The sequence below is a fragment of the Typopeltis vanoorti genome, chromosome 11 (genome assembly GCF_054136105.1).
Source record: "Typopeltis vanoorti isolate ZY-2024b chromosome 11, IOZ_Tvanoo_1.0, whole genome shotgun sequence".
NCBI lineage: Eukaryota > Metazoa > Arthropoda > Arachnida > Uropygi > Thelyphonidae > Typopeltis > Typopeltis vanoorti.
Window position 1 is genome coordinate 131,394,824 of NC_143559.1, and position 23,854 is coordinate 131,418,677.

The 23,854-nt window shown below is 36.8% G+C and overlaps 1 protein-coding gene across 1 annotated transcript in view; it reads left to right on the top strand.

Moving 5' to 3' along the window:
- Positions 1 to 23,854, top strand: part of Gle1 (Gle1 RNA export mediator) — a 150,306-nt gene that overhangs the window by 104,730 nt on the left and 21,722 nt on the right. Inside the window, exons 7-8 of the mRNA XM_090400627.1 lie at positions 3,764 to 3,931; positions 15,677 to 15,721. Of these exons, the coding sequence (XP_090256753.1) occupies positions 3,764 to 3,931; positions 15,677 to 15,721 (213 nt within the window). The remainder of the gene's footprint in view (positions 1 to 3,763; positions 3,932 to 15,676; positions 15,722 to 23,854) is intronic.

The window sequence follows — 23,854 nt, forward strand, 5'->3', positions numbered from 1 at the left end:
ATCTCACTCCTGCAATTTGTTCCAGTTCATCCCTCCACCTTCTTCTCGGTCTTCCTCTTTGTCTTGCTCCATCCATTGGTCTCCACTCTGTTGTTTTTCTAGTCCATCTCCCCAGATGATCCATGACACCTGTTTGAGATTTTATCCAGGTATTTTTCTTCCTATCTCTTAATGTTATTTTTAGCATACTTCTTTCCGTGCGATGTTGTGTTGTTTCAGCTTTTTGTTTAGGGCTTCTACTAAAGTCCATGTTTCTCCTCCATATGTTAGGACAGGAAATATGCACTGGTCGAAAGCTTTCCTTTTTAGACTCATGGGGATGTCACTTCTGAATATGTCTCTCATTTTCCCATAAGCCATCCATCCAAGGTGAATTCTTTGTTCAATCTCTTTTCTTTGGCACTCCTCAAAGGATAACAATTGGCCCAAATATACATATGAAGTAACTTGTTCTATTTCATGGTTTTCAACTTTGACAGTTCTATGGTTAATATATTTATTCATCATTATTTTTGTTTTTTCTCTATTTGTTTATAATCCAATTGCTCTGGAGGCTTCATTTAGCTGATTTAGCCTTTCTTCCAGATCTTTAAGATTATCTGCTATTAGGACAATATCATCTGCAAATTTCAGATGATGCAGCCTTTCTCCATTTATGTTTATTTTTTTTTGTTTCCCATTCAAGGCTTCTAAAGACTTCCTCTAGTGCAGCTGTAAATAATTTGGGAGATATGGTGTCGCCTTGCCGAATGCCTTTTTGTATTGGGAACTTTTCACTGTTTTTATATAATTTAATTACAGAAGTTGCATTATTGTAAATATGTTTTAGTGTTTCAATATATGGTTTCTCAGTTCCCTGAGTTTCAAGTGCTTTTAGTGTTGCAGATGTTTTAACTGAATCAAATGCTTTTTTATATAGCTAGACATAAGGGTTTATTGTATTCATTTGATTTTTCACTGAGCTGTCTTAATGTGTGAATATGGTCCAAAGTATTGTAATTCTTTCTAAATCCAGCTTGTTCACAGGATTGCATTTCCTCTAGTTTAGATTTTATTCTATTATTTATAATTTTTGTGAAAACTTTATATATGGTGGGGAGTAGGCTTAATAAGCCTGTAGATTTTAATTTCTTCCTTATTGCCCTTTTTAAAAATGAATATTAGAAGTGAATTGTTCCAATTTTTTGGAATTTTTGTCTGTTTTAGGCATTTATTAAAGAATTTAGTCAGCTGTTTGATGACAGGGCTTCCTCCCAGTTTTGAGAAGTCTACCATAATTCCATCTTCTCTTGGGGCCTTTCCATTCTTCATTTCTCTCAGTGCTTTCCATTTCGCCTTGTAAGATCTCATGATAACTAATATATAAGGAATTGACAGCGTATACTAGAAATATAGATTAAATAAACTTTAATATATACTTTCCAATATTTCGGCGAACGTCACATTGCCATCTTCTTGGGAACTTACTACAAAGACACGTGCACACAAGTACTAATAACAGCAAATGAGACTGAAGCTAGGAAGCTAGCGTTTTCCTAAAGTCCTGATGGTGCCCCCTGGCAGGCTATATTGGTAGTTCTTGGCCTTTGGGCTGAAGTTCTTCTAATAAAAGTTTCCCAAATTTGGGGCAGTCTCATGCATCCAAATTTGTTGAGGTTTGGCATGTTCCTAAGGGCCGAGGCTGATTCCATGAATAGTCTTTCATACTTGAACTTGCTGCGGTGTATTACTGTGGCTTTCTTCCATCTTATTCTGTGGCGAGTATCCAGAGCGTGGTCTGCAAGCCCAGAGTGGCTGTACTGGTGAAATCGGATGTAATCCTTGTGTTCTGATATTTGCTGTCCTGCCTGTTTGGCCAAAGTAGGACAGTTTACAGCTGCAAGGGACCTGGTATACACCAGGTAGGTCTAGGGGAAGTGGTTGGTCTTAGGTGGAGCGGATAAGGGATGCCAGTTTTCTATGTGGTCTGTAACAAGTGGTCAAGTCATGTTTTTTTTAAGATTTTATTGATTTTTTCCGAGGTGCCTCGGATGTAGGGAATGGTGATGGATTTAGAGTAATCTTTTTTGTGAAGGGGAGGGGGTGGTGGGTTGTGGATAACTGGGTTAAGTATTTTTTGGAGGGGGTAGCCGTTGGCTGAGAAAGTGTCACAGATGTGATTTAGTTCAGTGGTTAGGGCTTGATCATTAGAACAGATTATTTTTGCCCTGTTGAATAATGTTTTAATAACTCCATATTGTTGTGGGGGGGGGGGGATTGTTGGTGAATGTATCTGCCTGTATGGGTGGGTTTTCTATAAACTGAGAAAACCAAGGTTCCATCAGGTTGGCGGGTGACTAGTGTGTCTAGGAAGGGGAGGTTATTGTTTTCCTCTTTTGATTCTAGGGTGTTGGTTGTTTAAGTGTGTTAGGAAGGAGAGGAGTGAATCCGGGCCATGTGGCCAAATAACGAAAACACCATCAACGTAGCGAAGCCATATGGTAGGTTTTTGTGGGAGTGAGTTTAAGGCTTTCTCTTCAAACGTCTCCATGAAGAAGTTGGCCAAGGGTGGGGAAAGTGGTGAACCCATGGCTGTCCCCTCTATCTGTTTGTAGAATTTTTCCTGCCAAACGAAATAGCCTGAGTTCATTGTAAACTGAAATAGGGCTGAGATATCGGGAGGAAATTTAGCTTGGATTAGCTCTAAGGTTTCTTTGAGGGGGACATTCGTGAATAGGGAGGAGACAACAAAACTGACCATTATGTCATTATGTTGGAATGTAAGGTTTTCTATACTGGCTTTGAAGTGGGCTGAGTTTTTTATGTGTGATGGTGTATTGCCAGTATAGTGTGAGAGCGCTTTGGCTAAATGCTTGGCTAGTTTGTAAATGGGGGAATCAATGCCATCCACTATGGGACGTAATGGCACATTTTCTTTGTGTATTTTTGGGAGCCCATATATGCGCGGGGGTCTAGAGTTATAGGGTTTTAGTCTGTTGGTAATCTCCACAGGCCAAGAAGTGACCTTCTTAAGGAGCCTATGGAGTTTTCTAATTTGTGACTTGGTGGGATTGTAATCAATGGGGAGGTAAGTGGAACGATCTAATAATAAAGCCTTTTTATGAATGTGTTTTTGTTTTTGCATGTATGTTCCTAAGGGCCGAGGCTGAATCAGCCTCGGCCCTAAAATAATAAAGTACTGGTGCTATTACTAATAATACTAGTAATACTAGCTAGAAGTATTTTTTTGCAACTTTCTAAGTTTTTATACATTCAGCTATCAAATAAGGATGTATTTATATCTGTTTCTGTTAATTGACTCCAATGAAACCATTTGCACTCTCTTTTCAATAATTACAATTATGTACCAACTGAAAGTTCACTTATGATAAGTAAAAATCTGACATAAGATTGCTGTGGTATTAAACAGTGTTTTTGCCCTCTTAAGGTTTCTGACTAGTCTGATGATACCCAACATTTCAGAAACAGCTGTCAAGCCAGTGAAACCCAAAAGCACTAATAAAAGGCAATATGTGAGCTCCTGGGTAAAGTGCGTGTCTTTGTCCAAGGCAAAGATAATGCCGAGGGTTAATAGTCATAAGCTTTCTAGTCTGTTTTTTGATACTTAAGTTTCTGTACATTCAGCTAAGAAATAAGGATGGATTTATAATATCCTTTATATCTATTAAAGTACCAGCACTACAGTATTTTGTCAACATTAGAAATAAAGTCATTCTTATTTTATTGCAGTAAAACTTACAATATTGTTCACTTTTTATGGTAGAAGAAGCTAATAAGAAAATTCAAGAAGAACTTGAAAGAAGTAAATTGCAGCTTCCACCCATTACAGAAGCATGTTTTGTCGAAACTCAACCATCTTCAGAAAACATAATGAAAAGTGAAATTTCCGAACCACCAACTATCTTAAATACTAACCACAGTAGTTTGGGAGGTAAGTGGAAATAATACTAAGTTGTTTGTGTGAATGCCACAAATTGATAGTGCAACTATATTTATGTGCACACTCTTCAAGTAAGAAATTTACAGCCACTTATCAATATTACTTTTTAAACTAATATTCTTCATTCATTATCCACATTCCAACTTCTTGTATTTTACCTTATTATTTTAGGTCGTCATCAGATCCTAATATATGTTCTCAAAGTGTTGTACGGGATACTGTGATGTACTATATGAAAATTTGCATTTTTACCTGGCATTGAAAAATTTTGTACTGGCTCACCAGTCAGTCAAATATCTCAATAGCCAGGTGTCAGCTTGGGTGGAGTAATACTGTCACTTAATATATCATAGTCGCATGTTCAATCTCTCTCTCACCTAGTTAGTGTATTAGCTTTTGATAACACATCCACACTGGGTTATGTTTAGCAATAGCTAACTTGTAACATCTCTTTCTTACTAGTGAGATTTCTAAGTACACTGTGAATGTGCTTGACCTGTAGGTAATTCAGACCACAATCTAGTGCTGATCTCTTTGTCCATGGAGCCACTGCCAAATAGAATGATCATCCCATAAACCCTATGCTTTGTTTCCTTGGTTGGAGTTTGTCTTTTGCCTCCTGAACCAAACTTATGTAGTGAGCATATTGCCAAAGCAATTGTTATTGGTATGAAAACATTTAGTCCTCATTCTTCCACTTTCATCACTTATCTAAACCTTGGTTCTTTAACCTTTAGTCACATGGGGTTTATTTGACCCTAGTCGTCATTCAGGTTTGATTTCTGACAAACCCATCAACGGATTTTTGTTGTGATTTCTAGTAGCTGAGTGCCTTGCTGCCTCCAAACCGATTCAGTCGTGTGTTGACCATCGGCACAATCAGTTGTGAATAAGGAATGAATTCTGATATTTTGACCCCATGCGACTACTTACTTGAGTATTTTTTTTCTTCCACAACCAGAACTAATTGTTATCCAAGCACTTCTGGATATTCCCAGGGCCACTATGTAATATGTCTGTAATACATCCAAGAGTGTAAAAAATGTCTGAGCTTTTGTTTCAATGAGCATTCTTCAGTAAGATGCAATAATTGTAAAGAAAATTAAGACTGAATGAAAAGATTAATAATTAACATAAAAATAAAGCAATATTAATGATTTGTTTATTTCATTTTACTCACTATAGTCAACTTTATAATAAATAAAAACATTTCATGAGAAATATTGAGAAATCAAAGAAATATCATAACTTTAATTTTGGAGTCAAATAGGCCATGCAACTAATTATGTAACAAAAAAAAAAGATGCGACTGATTAAGGGTTAAAAGTTGCACTAAGCAAAGAACTGAGCACACTGTAATTGGCCCTCATCCAAACTTTTTCTTCCTTTATTGCCTATATTTCAACTAGTTTTGAAAGAACTAAAAGCAGGAAACACATCCAGTTGAAATGCAATTTGCCAGCCTAGTTGCTTGAGTGGTTAAGCGTATCTCATTATTAGATTTCAAAGAATGAATACAGCATATTTAAATAATCAAACAGACAGGTTTAATTGATCTTATATTGACATCATCAGGGAAACAATATTAAAATTGAAAAAAAATTTAGACTGAAAACCTAAAGTTCTATGAGGATTTCCCTCTATGGGTACTGTTAACTAGTCTTAGTATGGTAAGAAGGAACTGAGCTGTTAGACAGAGGCTTAAGAATTAAAGTTTCCAGAATCTGGGAATTTTAATACAACCCATATTTATTGAGATTTGGTTGATTTTTTAAATCTTCTGCTGATTCTTAAAAAAAAAAAACTTTCAAGTCTGTTGTGGTGAAGCATAGTATTTTTTTTCATTTGATTCTATGCAAGGTATCCAAGGCATCGTCAGGTAGACCTGACTCACCATTCTTATGGCAGCAAATGTATTTTTTTATGTTCTTCTAAGCAGATGTTAGGAAATCTCCCAGTTTGACCATAATGTGATCAGTTGCAAGAAAAAGGAACTTTTTAAACACCTAGAACAGAGAGAGAGAGGAGGTAGAGGATCCTTGGGAGAGTGAATGAGGGCAGCTAACTTCAGATGAGGTTTGAATGCAGTGCAGAGATTGTACTCTTTTAGAGTTCTGGCTATTTTTTCTGAGATGCCCAGATATAATGAACAATGATAGCATTGTTATAGTCTGCATGTTGAGAGGGATGTTAGGAACAATTAATTTTTTGATCTTTTTTGACATTGTAACCATTGGAATAGAAGGTCTGGCAAATAAAGGAGAGTCCAGCTGAGAGAAGCCTGGGTAAAACAGAGATTGCAGACTCTATTGACAAGAGTTATGCTAACACCATATTGTGAGAGGAAATGATGGGAAAGTCTGGGTATATATCTCCCAGTGTGGGTGGATTTTCTGTAAACTGAGAAAGAAAGAAAGGGTGCCATTGGGAAGCAGCATGATTAGAGTATCTAGGAAAAGCAAGCTGTTATTGTTTTCTTTTGTCTCAGTGACTGAGACAAAATATAATCATCAAATTCCTGATATGTACCCTCAATGGATGTACAGGATATGATAGTACTACATGAAAAACTTACATCATTACTAACTTCCTATCTAAAATTTCCTCCAAATCAATCTGTTACTTGTCAAGACTCCAACATTATGAGATCTTATATTTCTATCTTCTAATGTACTTTTTACATATCAATTCACCTATATCTTGATCTTTCTCTGGGTCTTTTTAATGTCATCCTGGTAGAAAACACTTGTTTTGCTAATCTTTCCTCTCCCATTCTGTTTAAGTGGCCATACCACATGAAATTAGTTTTGCTAACATATTCCTGGATGCTAACAATGTTAAGTTCTTTCCTAATATCCTCGTTTTTAATGTGACATTGCCACTCATGCTATCTGTTCATGCCTCTAATCTTTCTCAGGACTCTCATATCTGCTGTCTCTAGTCTTTGGTCAAGTGTTTTACTTCTGATCCAGGTCTCAGATCTGCAAGTTAAAATTGGCTTGAACACTGTATTGTATACAGCTAATTTAGTGTTTTGACTAATTTCTCTCTTATTCTATATAAATTTATTCAGTTGACTTCCCACCATACCAGTATTGTATACAGCTAATTTAGTGTTTTGACTAATTTCTCTCTTATTCCATATAAATTTATTCAGTTGACTTTCCACCATACCAGCTTTGTTGATTCGGTTGTCTATTTCCATATTTAATTTACCATCTTCACTAAAAATCATGCCTAAGTAGCTGAAATGTTTTATTTGTTCTATAGGTTCTCCATTCACAATGCAGCTGATATTTTCAGTGCTTCTGCCTATTTTCATTGTCTTTGTCTTGTTATTGCTGACCTTCATACCAAATCTATTAGAACAGTTATTCAATTTAATCATGGAATCTTGCAGACTTGTACTGGATATTATTTAGGAGTATAACATCATCTGCATAAAGCAAAGAGCTGAGATTAACATCTCCAATTTTGATATTAGGTTTATTATTATTATTATTATTATTAAATAAGACCTCATGGAGTCAAAGACTCATCTAGGAGGTCCTTTTATCTTACACACACATCTCATCATACCGTGTCTTAAACACATTCAAACTACTTGCAGACACCACGCTCTCAGGCAAGGCATTCCAATCACTCACAACTCTGCACGAAAAAAACCTGCCTCTCACTCCCTTACTCACACCCTCCTTATACAGTTTCCAGGGATGACCTCTGGTTCTCCCCTGATCTCCCACTATTCTCTGTAGAACTTCTCCACCATTGATCCTATAACAACCCCTTACCAACTTGTAGGTCTCTATCATATCTCCCCTCTTCCTTCTCTCCACGAGACTCTGCAAATTACATCTTTTCAATCTTTCCTCATAGTCAACATTCCAGAGGTCAGAAACTATCTTAGTCAGTCGCCTTTGGACCCTTTCCAACATCTCTTCATCCTTCTGAAAACCCGGTGACCAAATCTGGGCACAATAGTCCAAGTGTGGCCTAATCAAAGCCTTATACATTGGAACAAGTATCTCCCTACTTCTACATGTCAGTGTCCTCCGCATCATTCCCAGAAGTCTTTGTGTTGTCTTCACAATTTTGGCGATGTGTCCCCTAAATTTTAGATCCTTATCCACTATCACCCCCAGATCTCTTATTTCCTCTACTTCCAACAATATATTCTCACCAAGCATAAATTCTGCATCCCATCTTTGTTTTCCAAATTTTAAAACTTTACATTTTGCAACATTGAACTCACATCCCCATTTGCTTGCCCAATCACTCAATTTATTCAAGTCTTCTTGCAAGGCCACAACATCTTCACTACTCTTTATGGTTCGTCCCAACTTTGCATCATCTGCAAACAACTGAATATCTCCATCCAAATCTTCACCAATATCATTAATATATAAGTTAAATAGTAATGGCCCTAAAACAGACCCCTGAGGCACTCCACTAGTGACTTTCCTTTTCCTGGATATTGCACCCCCATACACAACTTGTTGATACCTATCAGATAGCCAGTCTCCAATCCAATGCACTAATCTAATATCCAACCCCATCTGCTCTAGTTTGACTGTCAACTTATCATGAGGTACTCTATCAAAAGCCTTTGCGAAATCCAAGAGTATTACTGTGTATCCTTCTCCTCTGTCCAAGGAAGCAGTCACTTTATTGTAATAAGTAAGTAGATTACTAAAACATGACCTCCCTTTAGCAAATCCATGCTGTCCATCAAAGATTATACCATTGTTGTCAACCCAACTCTGGATCCTAGTTCTCACAAGCTTCTCCAACAACTTAACCACAACACCTGACACACAGATAGGCCTATAGTTTGATGCTTGAGTTCGATCACCTCCTTTATGAAGTGGCACAATCTTGCCCTCCTTCCACTCTTTAGGGATTTGACCAAGTGCAAGACTCGTATTAAAAAAATATGTCAAGGCAGGTGTCAACTCTCTGGCACATTCCTTCAGAATACGCGGTGATATATTATCAAGTCCCACAGCCTTATTTACATCTAGTTTACTCAACTCCCCAAACACCTCTTGCTCACTTACAGTCAGTCTCTCCTCCCCATCATCAACTGCTCTTAATCTCTCCATGAAGTCACATTCACAAGATTGAAAGATCTTTATGAATTGCTCATTAAGTATCTCCACAACACATTCTGCAACAGCTGTCTTTATACCATTTCCTCCAATCAATGTCATCCTTCCATAATCATTCTTTCTTTTGCTGGCTACATATCGAAAGAACTCCCTAGGATTCTTTTTGGCTTCATTAGCTAACTGCTGTTCATACCTCTCTTTAGCTACTCTCACCAACCAAGTCACCCTCCTTGCCTGGTCTTTGTAGACCTCATGAAATTGGTTACTTCCACTTCTCTTATGCTGTCTCCACAATGCCTTTTTTTTCTGTATTGCATGCTTAATCTCTTTATTCATCCATCTCACACCTACCTTATTTAACCTTCTCACCTGTGGTATACATTTAGACATTGCATCTACTAAATAGTTTTTGAAAATCCCCCAAGCTGCATTGATCTCTTTTCCAGCTAACTCCTCATTCCATGCTACATCTGCAAGCTGTCTCCTGAGCTCTTCATAATCACCCCCCTTGTAGTTCCACATATACCCTTTTTTCACAGGGGTCCTTGCACTGCTGGCAACCACCCAGGTAATCACCTCATGGTCACTTTCACCAATTGGTGGATGATTTGACACCTCATTTATAATTACATTCTCCGATGAGATGACCAAATCCAAGACCCTTAATCCTCGTGTGCCCTCTGTTACATACTGTCTGAGGTAGTTATCCCTCAAAAACTCAAGAAACTCATTTTCTTTACTTCCAGTCGCTATCTCTTCAATCCAGTCTATATTGCCATAATTAAAATCACCCATAATGATCACCCTTTTCTTATTTGCTTGGCTTATTTGACTATACATTTCACTATCACCACCATCCACATTACCAGGTCTATAACAACATCCCACCAAGTATTTGATTCTATTCACCTCTATCTCACACCATACTGCCTCAAAACCACTGGCCCTATTTCCCTCTTGCATCTCTACCTTGTATGGACATAACTCTTTCTCTATCATCAATAGCACTCCCCCTCCCTTTTTATCCCTTCTATCCTCACGAAACACATCATACCTTTCCATCTCTATTCCTGTCAGGATGTCGTCCTCATCTAACCATGTCTCACTTATTCCAACAATCTCTGGGTACACAGACACAATTAGTGCAACCATTTCATCCGCCTTGTTTCTTATGCTTCTAGCATTGGTATACAAACACAACAACTCATTTCTGGATCTACAGCTAGTTCCACTGATACCATTCACTCGATGTGCTCTCTCCATGCTTGACTGGGCCCATTTCTCTTTCTGCTTCTTCATTTTAGAACCCTTTGCAACAACATCTGTTTCCTCTTGATCCCTGGTCATCATCCCATTCCTTTCCTGCCTACACATGCTCTCACCTCCTCTTGGAGCATCCACCTTTCTCACGCTGTGTATCCCTGTCCACCCTGGGCCTCCCCGTTTCCCTGCTCCTCTTGCACACCCATTCTCTCATTTTCTATACTCATACCACTCACCTCTCCATTCATTTCCACTTCTTCAATCTCTCCTGTCTTACTCTCCTGCTCTTCCACATCACTCCCCTCTCGATCTGATTCATTTTCTCTATTCACTTCTCTACCTTCCAGCAGCAGTCTCTCCAAGCGACTCACACCATAACCACTCAAATGCAGTCCATCGCTCCCATACAGCTCACTTCGTCCCTCAAACTCATTCCACACATTAACAAACTGTACACCTATCTCCTCACACATTTCAGCCAGAATACCATTCATAATCCTTGCTACCCGCCTCATTTCACCACAATCATACCTAGGCAACACACTGACCACCCTTCCTGTCACACTCTTCTCTTTTATCTTTCCAAGCAGTCTCTTGACATTCATTTTGACATGCTCTTTGTTCTCTCTCAAGTCATTTGTACCAATTAATACAATTAACTCTTTTGTTAATTTTTGTTAATAGATAAAGAATAAAAGAGGGGATAATGTACATCCTTGTCCGACACTAGATTTAACATTAAATCTAGTGTCGGACAAGGATTTAAGATTAAAGTCCGACAAGGGTTTAAGATTAAAGTCCGACAAGGATTTAAGATTAAAGTCGGACAAGGATTTAAGATTAAAGTCAAATAAAGACTAAGTATTGCTTGATATAATGCTCCACTGACACCATACATTTTAAATAGCTTTTCTCTTGGCACCTTGTCATATGCCTTTTCCAGATCGACAAAACTTAAATACAGATCTTTCTATATATTCCCATGATTTCTCAACTATTTGTCGTAAAGTGAAAATCTGATCCTGACAGCCTCTATTTGGCCTGAATCAAATAGAGGTGAAGAATCAAGCTTGTTCTTCACCAAGCTTCCCTTCCACAAACTTTCTCAACAGTTTCTTAAGTATACTTGCATAAATCTTACCAGGAACACTCAGTAGGGAAATATACCTCTGTAATTCTCACATTCAGTTTTTTCCCCTTTTTATATATGTTTACTAAGAGAGCTCTACTCCAGTCATCTGGAATTCATTCCTCTGTCCAGGCCTTTTGAACTATTCATTGCAGCCTTTTATACTTTTAACTATTCAAGACTTTTATACCTCCATACTTGAGCATTTCTGGTTGAATATGATCCACTTCAAGTATGCATATGTATTCCTGTTTGCACTTGTTCAGTGTTTTGACCACTGTGCTGTCACTGCTTGTTTCATTTGGTTTTTTCAAAGTAAATACATCAAGGATATCTTTTTCTCAGTTTTCATATCACCTTTATCATCTATGTTTCCTTTTACTGCACACTTTCCTCCATTTCTAAGCTTTTTCAATAGCCTCCAGAATATTTTGCAACATTCCTGATTATTTTCTATTTTCTTGCCAAAGTCTTCCCATGACTTTGGTTTAGCTAGTTTTACATAGTGTTTAGCTTTCTTATATTTGTCTCTTTATTCTCTAAGAGCACAAGCTGACTTATTCAGGAGGAAGATTTGATATGCCATCTAATTTGGTTGTTTTGTATTTTTTTATACTTTTATTGCTTCTTTTAGTTCTTCTAATCTAATTGGTTTTATCCCAGTATTGATTTCTTAATTACTATTTTCTGTTATTAAATTTGGGTCATATCATAAATTCTTATAATGTTCTATCCATTGTTTCTCTTGTATTAAGCTGGTTTGGCTATATCTCTTTCTTCTTTGTTTAATTTTCTTAATATTTTATCAGTCGTCTTGTCTTCCATCTATGTCTTCTATTTTATTAATAAATCTGTCCCAAGAATTTGGTGAGGTTTCCATACTATAGTGTTTTGTATATTTCTTCTGTTTCCTTTTATGTTTTTGAAGGAATGATTTGTATGTCATTTGTTTTTCTTTTATTGCATTTTCGATATGTATGTTCCAAATTTTTAATGTTTTCTTTTTAATATTTTATTTTTCTTTCCAAGTTTAAATGCTGCTTTATGAATTGTCTTTATTAAAATTCTCCATTCTTCTTCTATATCTTCATTGATTTTGTGATCTACTCCTGCTGCCTTTCCACATTTCAGGCTTTTTCTACTTCAAGTATGGATATGTATTTCTGTTTACATGCTTGTTCAGTGTTTTTTACCACTGTACTATCACTGCTTGTTTCATTTAGCAATTTTTCAAAGTAATTACTTCATACATCAAGGATATCTTTTTCTCCAGTTTTCATCACCTTTATCATCTCTGTTTCCTTTTACTGCACTCTTTCCTCCATTTCTGAGCTTTTTCAACAGCCTCAGAATAGTTTGCCACCTTCCTGATATTTATTTTCTATGTTCATGCCAAAGTGTTCCCATGACTTTTGTTTAGGTAGTTTTACACAGTGTTTACCTTTCTTACATTTATCTCTGAATTCTCTAAGAGCACAAGCTGACTTATTTGCCAGGAACTTTTGATATGTTTTCTTCTTTTCCTTCACTGCCTCTTTAACTTCCTGTGTGTCCTTAATGGAGTTCTGATTTCTCTATCCTTGCAGACAACCTCACCACATGTCTCTCTGGCTTAATCAATGTTTTCTTCAGGGCTTGCCAATGAATCTTCAAGGTTTGGTTCCTGTTCTCAAATTCTTTCATTTTTTCTTGAATAATGTTTGTGCATTTTAGTCTACAGTTCACATCTAAGAACTGCTCAACTTTTATTCCCTTTAAAACTTTCTTACTGTTCTTCTTTTCATTATGAAATTCAATTTTATCCTGCTCAAGACTAGATGGTGGTCACTTCCAATTTCAAATCCTCTGTACATTGTAGTGTCCTGCACCAGTGAGAAAACATCACTATCAACAATAGCATAGTTTTCTTATTCCTTGCCTTTTCTCTCCATGTGAATTTGTGCACATTTTTATGTTGGAACATTGTATTAGTAATAACCAGTCCATATCCTGAGCAGAAATCCATCAGGTATTTGCATTATTATTAGCTTTGCTCTTTTCTCCAAATTTTCCCATAACATTTTTGTATGTCCGACACTCATTTCCTGCTCTGCTATTTAGATCTCCAACAAGGACCAATTTTTCATTGTGTCAGTTGCTTTTTCTAAAGCCTCAGAAAATTCCTTCACTTCTACCTTGGTAGAACCTTCTGTGGGACCATAGGCAGAAATAAGTCTGATTGTTCACTTGCCCGTTCTGATATTTGTCCACACCACTCTGCTTGATATTGCTTGCCATTCAAGATTAGCCTCATATTTTGTGTTCAGTACTATAGCTTCACCTTTTCCCTGATTGTCATTGCCTGAATATAACATTTTGTATTTATTGCTCAGAAAAATATCACCAGATTTTGCCTTTTTTTTGTTTGTTTGTTTCAGTCACTCCTGTTATGTCAATCTGGTACTTATCTAATTCCTCAGCTAGCTCCTTTCTTTGCCATTCAGGCTTTTTATGTTGATAGTACTGATCATTGAACTCTGGTGATGTAGAGTTGTGGTGTGTTTCAGGATTTGTTCCAGTAGCTGACTTTTTACTGTTTGCACTGGTTCCATGGTGAAAACAACAGGGACTTTGCTTAACAGAGTGTCGTCCCAGCTGGCATGAAATTCTGTCATGTTGTACCATCATTTTATATTTTGGTTGAAGCCAATAAGAATACAATTTGGCTTGCTAAATTCCAATTTGCCAGCCCTTCCTCGTTTGTTCAGTATCCAGTAAATACCTAACAGGGTGCACCACAGGAAGGTGAGGATTGGGCATTAGGCCAGAAGACCTGGTTGGTTCTATGCATTTTTTTAAAGGCTATGTGGAGACCTCTTAGTTATACAGTTTTGACCCTTAAGCACCCCAAGAGAGATGAAATATAGGCTCAATTAAACATGTGTTTAATTATTTATATATGCTGTATTCATTCCATGAAACTTAATAATGAGTTTAAACCAATATGTAAGTCTAAATAGTAGTCGGTTAGTTTATCAGCTATCCAAACAGCAGTCTATGGATATGGTTGTTTGCAATCACAGCTTATTGGAGACCTGTGGATGGAAGTTACAAAAAAAGAAGAAAAAAAAAGACAGCCAGATCTTCTATCTGTTAAGTAAGCTCACACCATTTAGTTTATCCCTTGTGCAACTGAGTTGTCATCTTTCTAACTGACACACTACACTTGGTGGATGGTTACTTAGTTTTGTGATTAATGCTCACATGCCCTTTTCCTTCTGTATATAATAAATCTACTCCAGTTGACTGCTAATCCAGTACACAGTTTTGATGATGATGAGAGCATCTTTTTCTTTTGACAAACCTTACATTACACAAGTTATCACTCCTTTCAAAAATGTCAGACCTCTGCTATCTAAATTCTGATTCCCATTCTTCAGTTGGTTCTGGTAATCTTGTCAGTTTCATCATCAGCAAAACATGGTTCTGCCTTCTTTCCCACCAAAAAATAATAATAATTTTCTTCCATTCTTACTTTTGACAGCAGTATTCCTAAGAGAAATGCAGTTTCTCTTGGGATTACTCCAACATTACATATAAATAAGTTATTGCTTCCTTGGCTCAAGACATTATTTTACCTATGAACAACTTTTAATCCTATAAATCAAATCCATACTATTTGAATACTCATCTAACATCTGGGGTTACACTCTCTAAGCAATTGACTCAATAAAGAAGAGAACAGTTAGGTTGATTAATGACCCATCTCAGCACTTTGCTTCACCCACTTTCACATAGGCATTCAGTTTCTACCTTGCATCTTTATTTCCACGTCCACTCTTCATATGAACTGGCATTAGTAATTCCTCCATCCTCTGTTAAATCCATTGAAGTATATTCAGCAGCTATTTAACACTCCTTCATAGTTCGTCCCCTCTACTGCTAACCTCTGAACAGTGTCCTATCTTATGTTTCCCTTCACAGTTCTTCATAGCAAATGTAAGCACGTTCCTTTTTTCCCATTCATGGAATGAATGGAAAAAACTAACATAGGGTGACCAACTACTTGTTTATGGACTGATGTTTATGAATGTTTATGGACTGATCATTAAACAAAAATCTAATCTCCATCATTTCCAGGGCCAGTTTGTCTGGTTTTTGAGGTGGGAGGGGGCATTTCTTCAATCTGCACTACAGATGCATTAAGTTATCATTCAATCAGTATCAAAAATTTTAATTTGTCTGTATTTATTTCAGAAACTGTATCCCAGTCACCTTCAGATACCAGAGAAAAAATGAGAGGTAAATATATAGTTTTTGATTGTATTTCATATTTTCATTAAGATTACATTTTTTTTAATACTTTGTATTTCTTTAAAAGACATTTTGAACTTATTGGTTTTTTAACTTGTCAAAGAAATTAAGAAGGAAACAAATTATTTAACTGATTGGATATTGATCTTTTTTCATTGTATTCTGCATCATCATCATCATCAAGTCTTTCTGTGCCTACTGGCACATAAAGCTGCAATGCTGGTTTTCCATCTGCCCCTGTCCCTCGCAGCTGCTCTTGCTTCTGCCCAACTCACCCATCTTGCCTCCTTCATTTTGGATTCCATCATTCTTCTCCAAGTTAATTTTGGACAACCTCTAGAGCATCTGTCTCTCTTCTGGAGCTCAACTCAGTGCTACTTGGGGAATTCTGTTTATCCCTATTCGAAGAACATGTCCGGTCCATTTCCATCTTCTTAGGTGAATCTCTTCATCTATTGACTTGAAGGTTTTCTTTAAAAGTTCCTCGTTAGTGATTGTATTGGCCAGAAGATTTTTAAAATTCTTCTTAAACATTTGTTTTGGAAAATATCCAATTTATTACTTTGTGCCATGGTAAGTTTCAGAGCCATATAGTAGTACTGCTCACACAATAGATTCATAGATATTAATTTTCACTTTAACTGTAATATTTGATACTTTCCATAATTTATTTAATGACCTGGAACAATTTTGTGCTTTAGCAATTCTTTGTAACACATCTTCATCAGTGCCACCTTGTTTATTTATTACTGATCCAAGTTATGTAAAAGTATCAACATCTTCAATTGTTTCATTTTTTAACTTAATTTCTTTATTTTATTTTTCATTTATTTGTATAACCTTGGCTTTCTTCTTGTTTATATGAAGATCCACAGTTTCTGAACAGTAAGCAAAGTCATCGGCTTTTAGCTGTAAGTCATTTAACTTGGAGGACACGAGCACTATGTCATCAGCAAAATCAAGGTCTTCCATTGTATTCTGCAGCACTAGATAATATAATTTAGTTAGTTAATGACAAAAAAACAGTTCTCTGTGAAAGTACAATTATAGGGCAAAAAATAATTAGCTATCACATGGTGAAAATAACTGTTATTGCATATCATGTACAGCTTTTTCAAGTGTTTGCTGTTATCTGAGTTATCTTCTTCATTGAGAAATTGATCTTCCTGACTAGTTAACTGATCAGTAAATCAATTTGCGCATCATTGCAAATGTACAGTTAGATCTATTTCAGAGCCTATTAACAAGGACCATTTAACTGAGGTTCTGATTATTAGAGTGTCAGTTAACTGTGAAGTGTTGCTGTATTGTAAGAAGTAACAGGTGTTTCATGAAGTAAGTAGGTCATATTAAGAAAAACAGCTTTGGCATAGGTGACAGGGACTGATAAGAAGTTAATGAATTGAAGGTAATTAGGATATTGTAGAATCTGATTGTAAATACAGCTGTGGGATTGATAGGATATCGATTTGTTTTAAGATAATGTATAAAGAAACTGGTGATGACTATGACTAGGCTTTTAATTTAAGTCTCAGCTCTGGAAAAGTCCCAAGAGAATGGAAGGAAGGCAAAATAATTCCTTTGCATTAAGGAAGATCTAAGTCTATGGCAGCAAATTATAGACCAATCTCAGGAATGGTAGTAAAAGTACTAGAAAAGTTGATCAAAAGAGAATTTAGAAATGGGTGGATAAGAATATGATACTCTGAGGGGGTTGGTCATGCCTTTAGTAATCTATTAACTTTTTATAATAGGGTGAGCTGAGTTGAATCAAGGGATTTGATACACAATGATACTGCTGGATTTTCAGAAAGCATTTTATTATTATTATTACGGGTATCTCCATAGAGTCAGTAGACTCATCGTGGGAGACCCAAACTATCAAAACAATATCTATCTTACCTCTTCTTGAATTCATTTACAGACGAAGAACTCACAACTGAGTGAGGCAATGCATTCCACCCATTCACCACCCTCCAAGCAAAAAATCTAGTTCTCACACCCTTGTTAACCACACTTTTCCTTAATTTCCAGGGATGACCTCTTGTTTCTTCCATCACTATCACACAGCTGAAATATTTCCACTGCATCAATCTTATAAAAACCTTTTAGTAATTTAAATGATTCTATCATATAAATCTCGGGTATCTTCTCTGCCTATCAACCAACCTCTGCAATCCACAAGCTCTCAATCTATCAATGTAGGGAGCATTTTTTACATCACTCACCAACTTAGTCACTCTCCTCTGAATCCTCTCCACAGCCTCCTCATCTCCAAGGAATTCAGGTGACTAGACTTGAGCACAGTAATCCAAATGTGGAAGTATCAATGCCTTATAAAGGGGAATAATAATCTCTTTATCTCTGGATGTTAGTGTGTTCTTCAATAACCAAGTAATCCTATGTGCAATTTTGGACACCTTAGCAATATGCCCTCTGAACTTCATCTTCCTATCCACCAACACCCCCAAGTCCCTAGCCTCATCAATCTCTTGGAGTACCATTCCATCAATGTGGTACACAGCTGGTAATCTTTTAATCCCAAAATGAATAGCTTTACACTTTTCCACATTGAACTGACATCCATTACCTTTTGCCAGCCTTATTTAAATCATCCTGCAAACTCTTAACATCAGCTTGATTTTTTATTGTGCTAAACCAACTTTGCATCATCATCAGCAAACAACTGAATATCTCCCTTCAAGCCATTTCCTATATCATTTATGTACAAATTAATAATAGCCCAAGCACAGAACCCTGAGGCACACCACTGGTCACCTTCCTCATCCTGGACTCTGCTCCTCCATACACTACTTTCTATTATCTCTCCATGAGCCATTCTCTTATCCATATCACCAGTTTAGTATCCATCCCCATCTGCTCTAATTTGCACAACAGTCTCCCATGGGGTATTTCTCTATCCTCCCTGTCAAAAGCCTTAGCAAAATCCAGTAGTATTACTGTGTAGCCATTTTCCTTGTCCAACTCAGATGTCATTCTATTATAAAAAGTTAATAAATTTTTAAGGCAGGATCGACCTTGAACAAAGCCATGTTGGCCCCTATAGAGTATCACATTCTCATCCGAACCATTCTTGAATTCTGTCCTTAACCGACTTTTCCAATACTTTTACCACCACTCCCGAGATGGTGATTGGTCTGTAATTAACTACCACAATCTTAGAGCCACCTTTATGCAAAGGAACCACTTTGCCTTCCTTCCACTCCCTAGGGACAATACCAGAGTTCAAACTTAAGTTAAATAACAAGTAAGAGGCGTTGACAATTTCTTTGCACATTCATGCAACACCCGAGCTGATATTCCATCTAAACCTATAGCAGTGTTTGCATTTAAATTCTGTAATCAGAGGTATTAAGTACCTCTGATTTATGAACTTCAGTTCTCACATTAGTTATTGCTACAGGTACAGAGATATCCTCACTTGGGTGATAGACTTTTGAAAAGTGATCACTCAGTAACTGTACTATTACATCTGAATTGGTTACCTCAATACCATTAGCACCCACTAAGGTTATCCTTCCAAAGTCATTCTTCCTTTTACTTGCCACATAGTGGAAGAACTCTTTGGGATTACCCTTGATCTTCTTGGCTAAGGTCTTCTCATAATCTGGCTTAGCTTTTCTTACTATGCTAAGAACCTTCCTAGCTTGAGCCTTGTACTGCTCATGGGTGTACTGATCGCCTTTCTCCTTGTTAATTATCCATAATATTTTCTTTTTTTGCAGATCAAGCTTGATACCACTACTCATCCATCTAACGCCTACCTTATTTGTCTTCCTGACCATGGGGACACAATCTGATATTGCCTTCCTCAGATACCTGTTGATTTTATCCCATACACTGCTAACATCTTTCCCCTGCAATATGTTCTGCCATGGGACAGCTGTAAGCTCACTCTGAAGCTTGTTATAATTACTTAACCTGTAATTCCATATATACCCCTTCTTAAGAGAGAAATCCACAAATTTTGCGACTTCCCAAGTCAATGCTACATGATTGCTCTCACCAATTGGAGGTAACAAGGACACCCTACTTATGCATATGTCCTTTGAACCTATGACCAGATCCAACACACTCACACCGCGAGTCCCTTCAGTTATGTGCTGTTTCAAGTAATTATCTGGTAGATGTATGAATTCCATTTCCTTTTTGTCATGTAATATTTCCTCCTTCCAATTGATATCACCATAATAATCACTAACCCTGCACTCATTGCACTAATTTGCTGATGCATGAATTCAATATCACCCCCTATACCCCCTGGCCTATAGCAGCTGTAGGCCAGGGGGTATAGGGGGTGATATTGTATATTTGGTTACGTTGGTCACACCAGACTGCCTCAAATTCACACATCAATCCTCTTGATATACTACTTGCTTTGGCTGCAACTCATCAGCTAACATCAACAGTACTCCTACTCCCATTCTATCTTCTCTATCCTCCCTGAAAATACTGTACCCATCACATTCAATTCCAGCAACCACATCTTCTGCTGACAGCCAAGTTTCACTAATGCCTACAACTTTTGGTGAGATTGCACTGACTAATGCCAAAAATTCTTCCCTCTTATTTCAAATGCTTCTTGCATTAATATACAAAGATTGCAGATTCCCTTTAGTTCTTGTACCACCTTTAGAACAGATATACATTCTATTAATTTCAGTAGTCCCATGCTGATTTTTATCCACTCTTAAAATTTCTTCAAAAAAGATCAACAAATATACATTCACTGCACAAGTTTCTCCCTCCTACACTCAACCTTTTCAATTTTAGTTTCCCTGCCAACTTGTTCAGAAAACAGTAACTTCTTCAATTGCTTATGACCTTCCATGTTCAGATGCAATCCATCTCTTGCATACAGCTGTCTTTTGCCTTCAAACACTCCAGACATTAACAAATTCCAGACCTCTTTTTTTTGCACATTCTTGCAATCATATCATTCATTATCATCGCTCATCTACTTAACTCATAATTGTCAAAACAAGGCAGCACCCACACACACACTAATCCTCCCTTTGACCCTTTTCTTCTTCACAATATCTAACAAAGTTCTTAATTCTTTTGCTACCCAATTAATACTACTACTCAGGTCATTTGTACCCATCATAACTATCACCTTTTCTGCATCATGCTTTCTCTCTTTAATGCTAAAGTCACTCTCTCTCTCTCTCTCTCTCTATTGTTCTGCCAGACAAGCATTCCTCAGGCATATCACTCTCCATACCCTTAATCATTGAATCACAATATATTATATTGTGATTCAATATAATAACCTCATAACTTCATTCAAACTCAAACAAGCATCACTCACATCCTCATTTTCTACACTATTCAGCATGACTCTTCCATTTCATTACTTTCCTTCAACACTCTTTTACTTTACTTCCTCACTTTTACAACATCTTGTTTCTTCTAGACCTCTTGTGCTTTCATTATATTGACTCCCAGTCACTTCCATACTATTCATTATTTCATCATTCACCAAAGACTCTCCCTTACTTAAATTTGTTACTTACTTCAGCTAAAGTAATCTCCATAGTCATAATTTCTCTATTCAACACATTTAACTTGGTCTTCATATCCTGAACCTCCTTACTGAGCAGATTTGATAGGATACCACATGGAACTCTGTTATGCAAACTGCATATGGATAAAAGGATGACTGATGAAAGATAACAAAAAAGTTGTATATAGAGGAGCAGAATACAGGAAAAGGCAGGTGAATAAATTTGGTAAATAGTTCATCAAGGTGATGTAGAGAGCTTGCAAGATGATGTAGAAAGCTTGCAAGATGACTTGAGTAGGCTGATAGTATGGGCAAAAAATAATGGATGTCAATTTAATGTGGAAAAGTGTAAAGTTATACATTTTGGAATACAAAGATTACAAGCTTTATACTTCACTGTGGTACAAGCTTTGCACCACATTGAGGGAACTGTACTCCAGGAAATTGATGAAGCCAGGGATTTTGGTAGTAGTAGATAGAGAATTGAAGTTTAGAGGACATATTGCTGAAGTAGCTAAGGTAGCTCACAGGATTACTTGGTTATTGAAGAACACACTAACAAGCAGAGGTAAGGGAGTTATCATTCCCCTTTATAAAGCCTTGATAAGATCACATCTGGATTACTGTACTCAGGTCTTCTGGTTATCTAACTTTCTTGGGGGATGAAGTGATGGAGAGGATCCATTGGTTGATAGGTGAAAAAGGGAGATATGATAGAAACATATAGGATTGGTGCAGGGGAAATGTTTCAGTAGTTGGCTAGAGGAGGAAGAACAAAAGGTCATTCCCTGGAAATTGGGTAAGAGTGTGGTTAACAAGGGAGTGAGAACTAGATTTTTTGCTTGGAGAGTGGTGAATGAATGGTGGGTTGCCTGAGTCAGTGGTAAGTGCTTTGTCTGTTAATGGTTTCAAGGAGAGGTATTATAAAAATTTTATATGTCGACCTGTCAGATAATAGATTTAATTAAAATCTATAGAAAAAAATTAAAAATCTATTATCTGATAGGTCTGTCTATGAAGTTCTCAGTAGAGATCCGACCATAAAAAACCATAATGACACCAATGAACTATTACGTGGAATGACTAACTGGCCTATAGAAGTAATAAGAAAGTTAAAATCAATGCACCCACTAACTCCTAGACTGTATGGCATTCCTAAAATACATAAAGAAGGTATACCATTATGTCCAATAGTTGGCGGAATCTATTCTCCCACTTACCAACTGTCCAAGTACCTTGCTAAGATTTTACAACAACACATTCACGTCTCGGATACTTATATTAAAAACTCGCAACATTTTATAGATAAAATAAAAAACATCCCTATCTATGAAGAGGATATACTAGCAAGCCTAGACATTACATCTTTGTTTACAAACATTCCAGTGGTTGAAGTCATCAACATCTTAGACAACTTGTTCTCAAGAAACATCACTACTTTGTTCAATCACTGTACTTCTAACTATTTTATTTGGCAAAACACTGTCTACAAACAACTCACGGGATTAGCTATGGGTAGCCCCCTCTCCCCTCCTTGTGCTGACTTATTCATGGAAGATCTAGAAGAAAAAATCTTATCCCAGATCATTCCAAAACCGAAAATTTGGTACAGATATGTGGATGATATCTTTCTCATTTGGGATCATACAAAAGAAGAACTAATGGATTACCTTAAACAAATCAATAGTTTCCACCATACCATCAAATTCACATTAGAAATTGAAAAAGATGGAAAACTGCCATTCCTTGACATCCTATTAAAGAAACAAACCAATAATAGTATCAACCTATCTGTTTATAGAAAACCTACAAATACTGGACTCGTCTCATCATATAGCGCAGAAACTTAGCATTATCCATATGCTCAAGAAAAGAGCTATAAAGTACCAGCAGATAAGAATGATCTACAAATGGAATTAACTACAATATCCAGAGAACTATCTTTAAATGGTTATCCAAAAAGACTCTACAACAAGATTCTCTTGACTGATATACCACATAGACAACGTGATGACGTGCAATACATCAGTACTATTACTATTCCATTTGTCAGCAGCATTTCCAAAAAATTAGCTAACCTTCTAAAACTACATAATATCAGAGTAGCATTCAAGCCAATCAACACTATTCGGAAATTTTTAAGATCACCGAAAGATCCTCATCCATTCTACAAGTACTCTGGAGTATATAATATACCTTGCTCATGTGGTATTAGTTATGTAGGTCAGACCTCTAGAAGCTTTGAAATGAGAAAGAAAGAACACATAGGATATGTCAGAAACAACAGACAAGACATTTCAGGCCTTTCTTGCCACTTTACCTCTACTAACCATCACATTGAGTGGGATAAGAGCCTTATGCCCTATATATAGAAGATAACTACCATTCAAGAACCTTCAAGGAAGCAGCTACAGTCGCCTGTAAAACTGAAAACCTAAACAAGAATCAAGGTCTAACCTTACCAGAAATTTGGAAAGCTTTAATCAGATCATTAAACATCAAAGAAATGAACTTTCATAACAATTACATCATGAACCATAACGAATAACTCACATTCCCGAGAACACGCGCATTGCCTCTTTCAATACTAATTT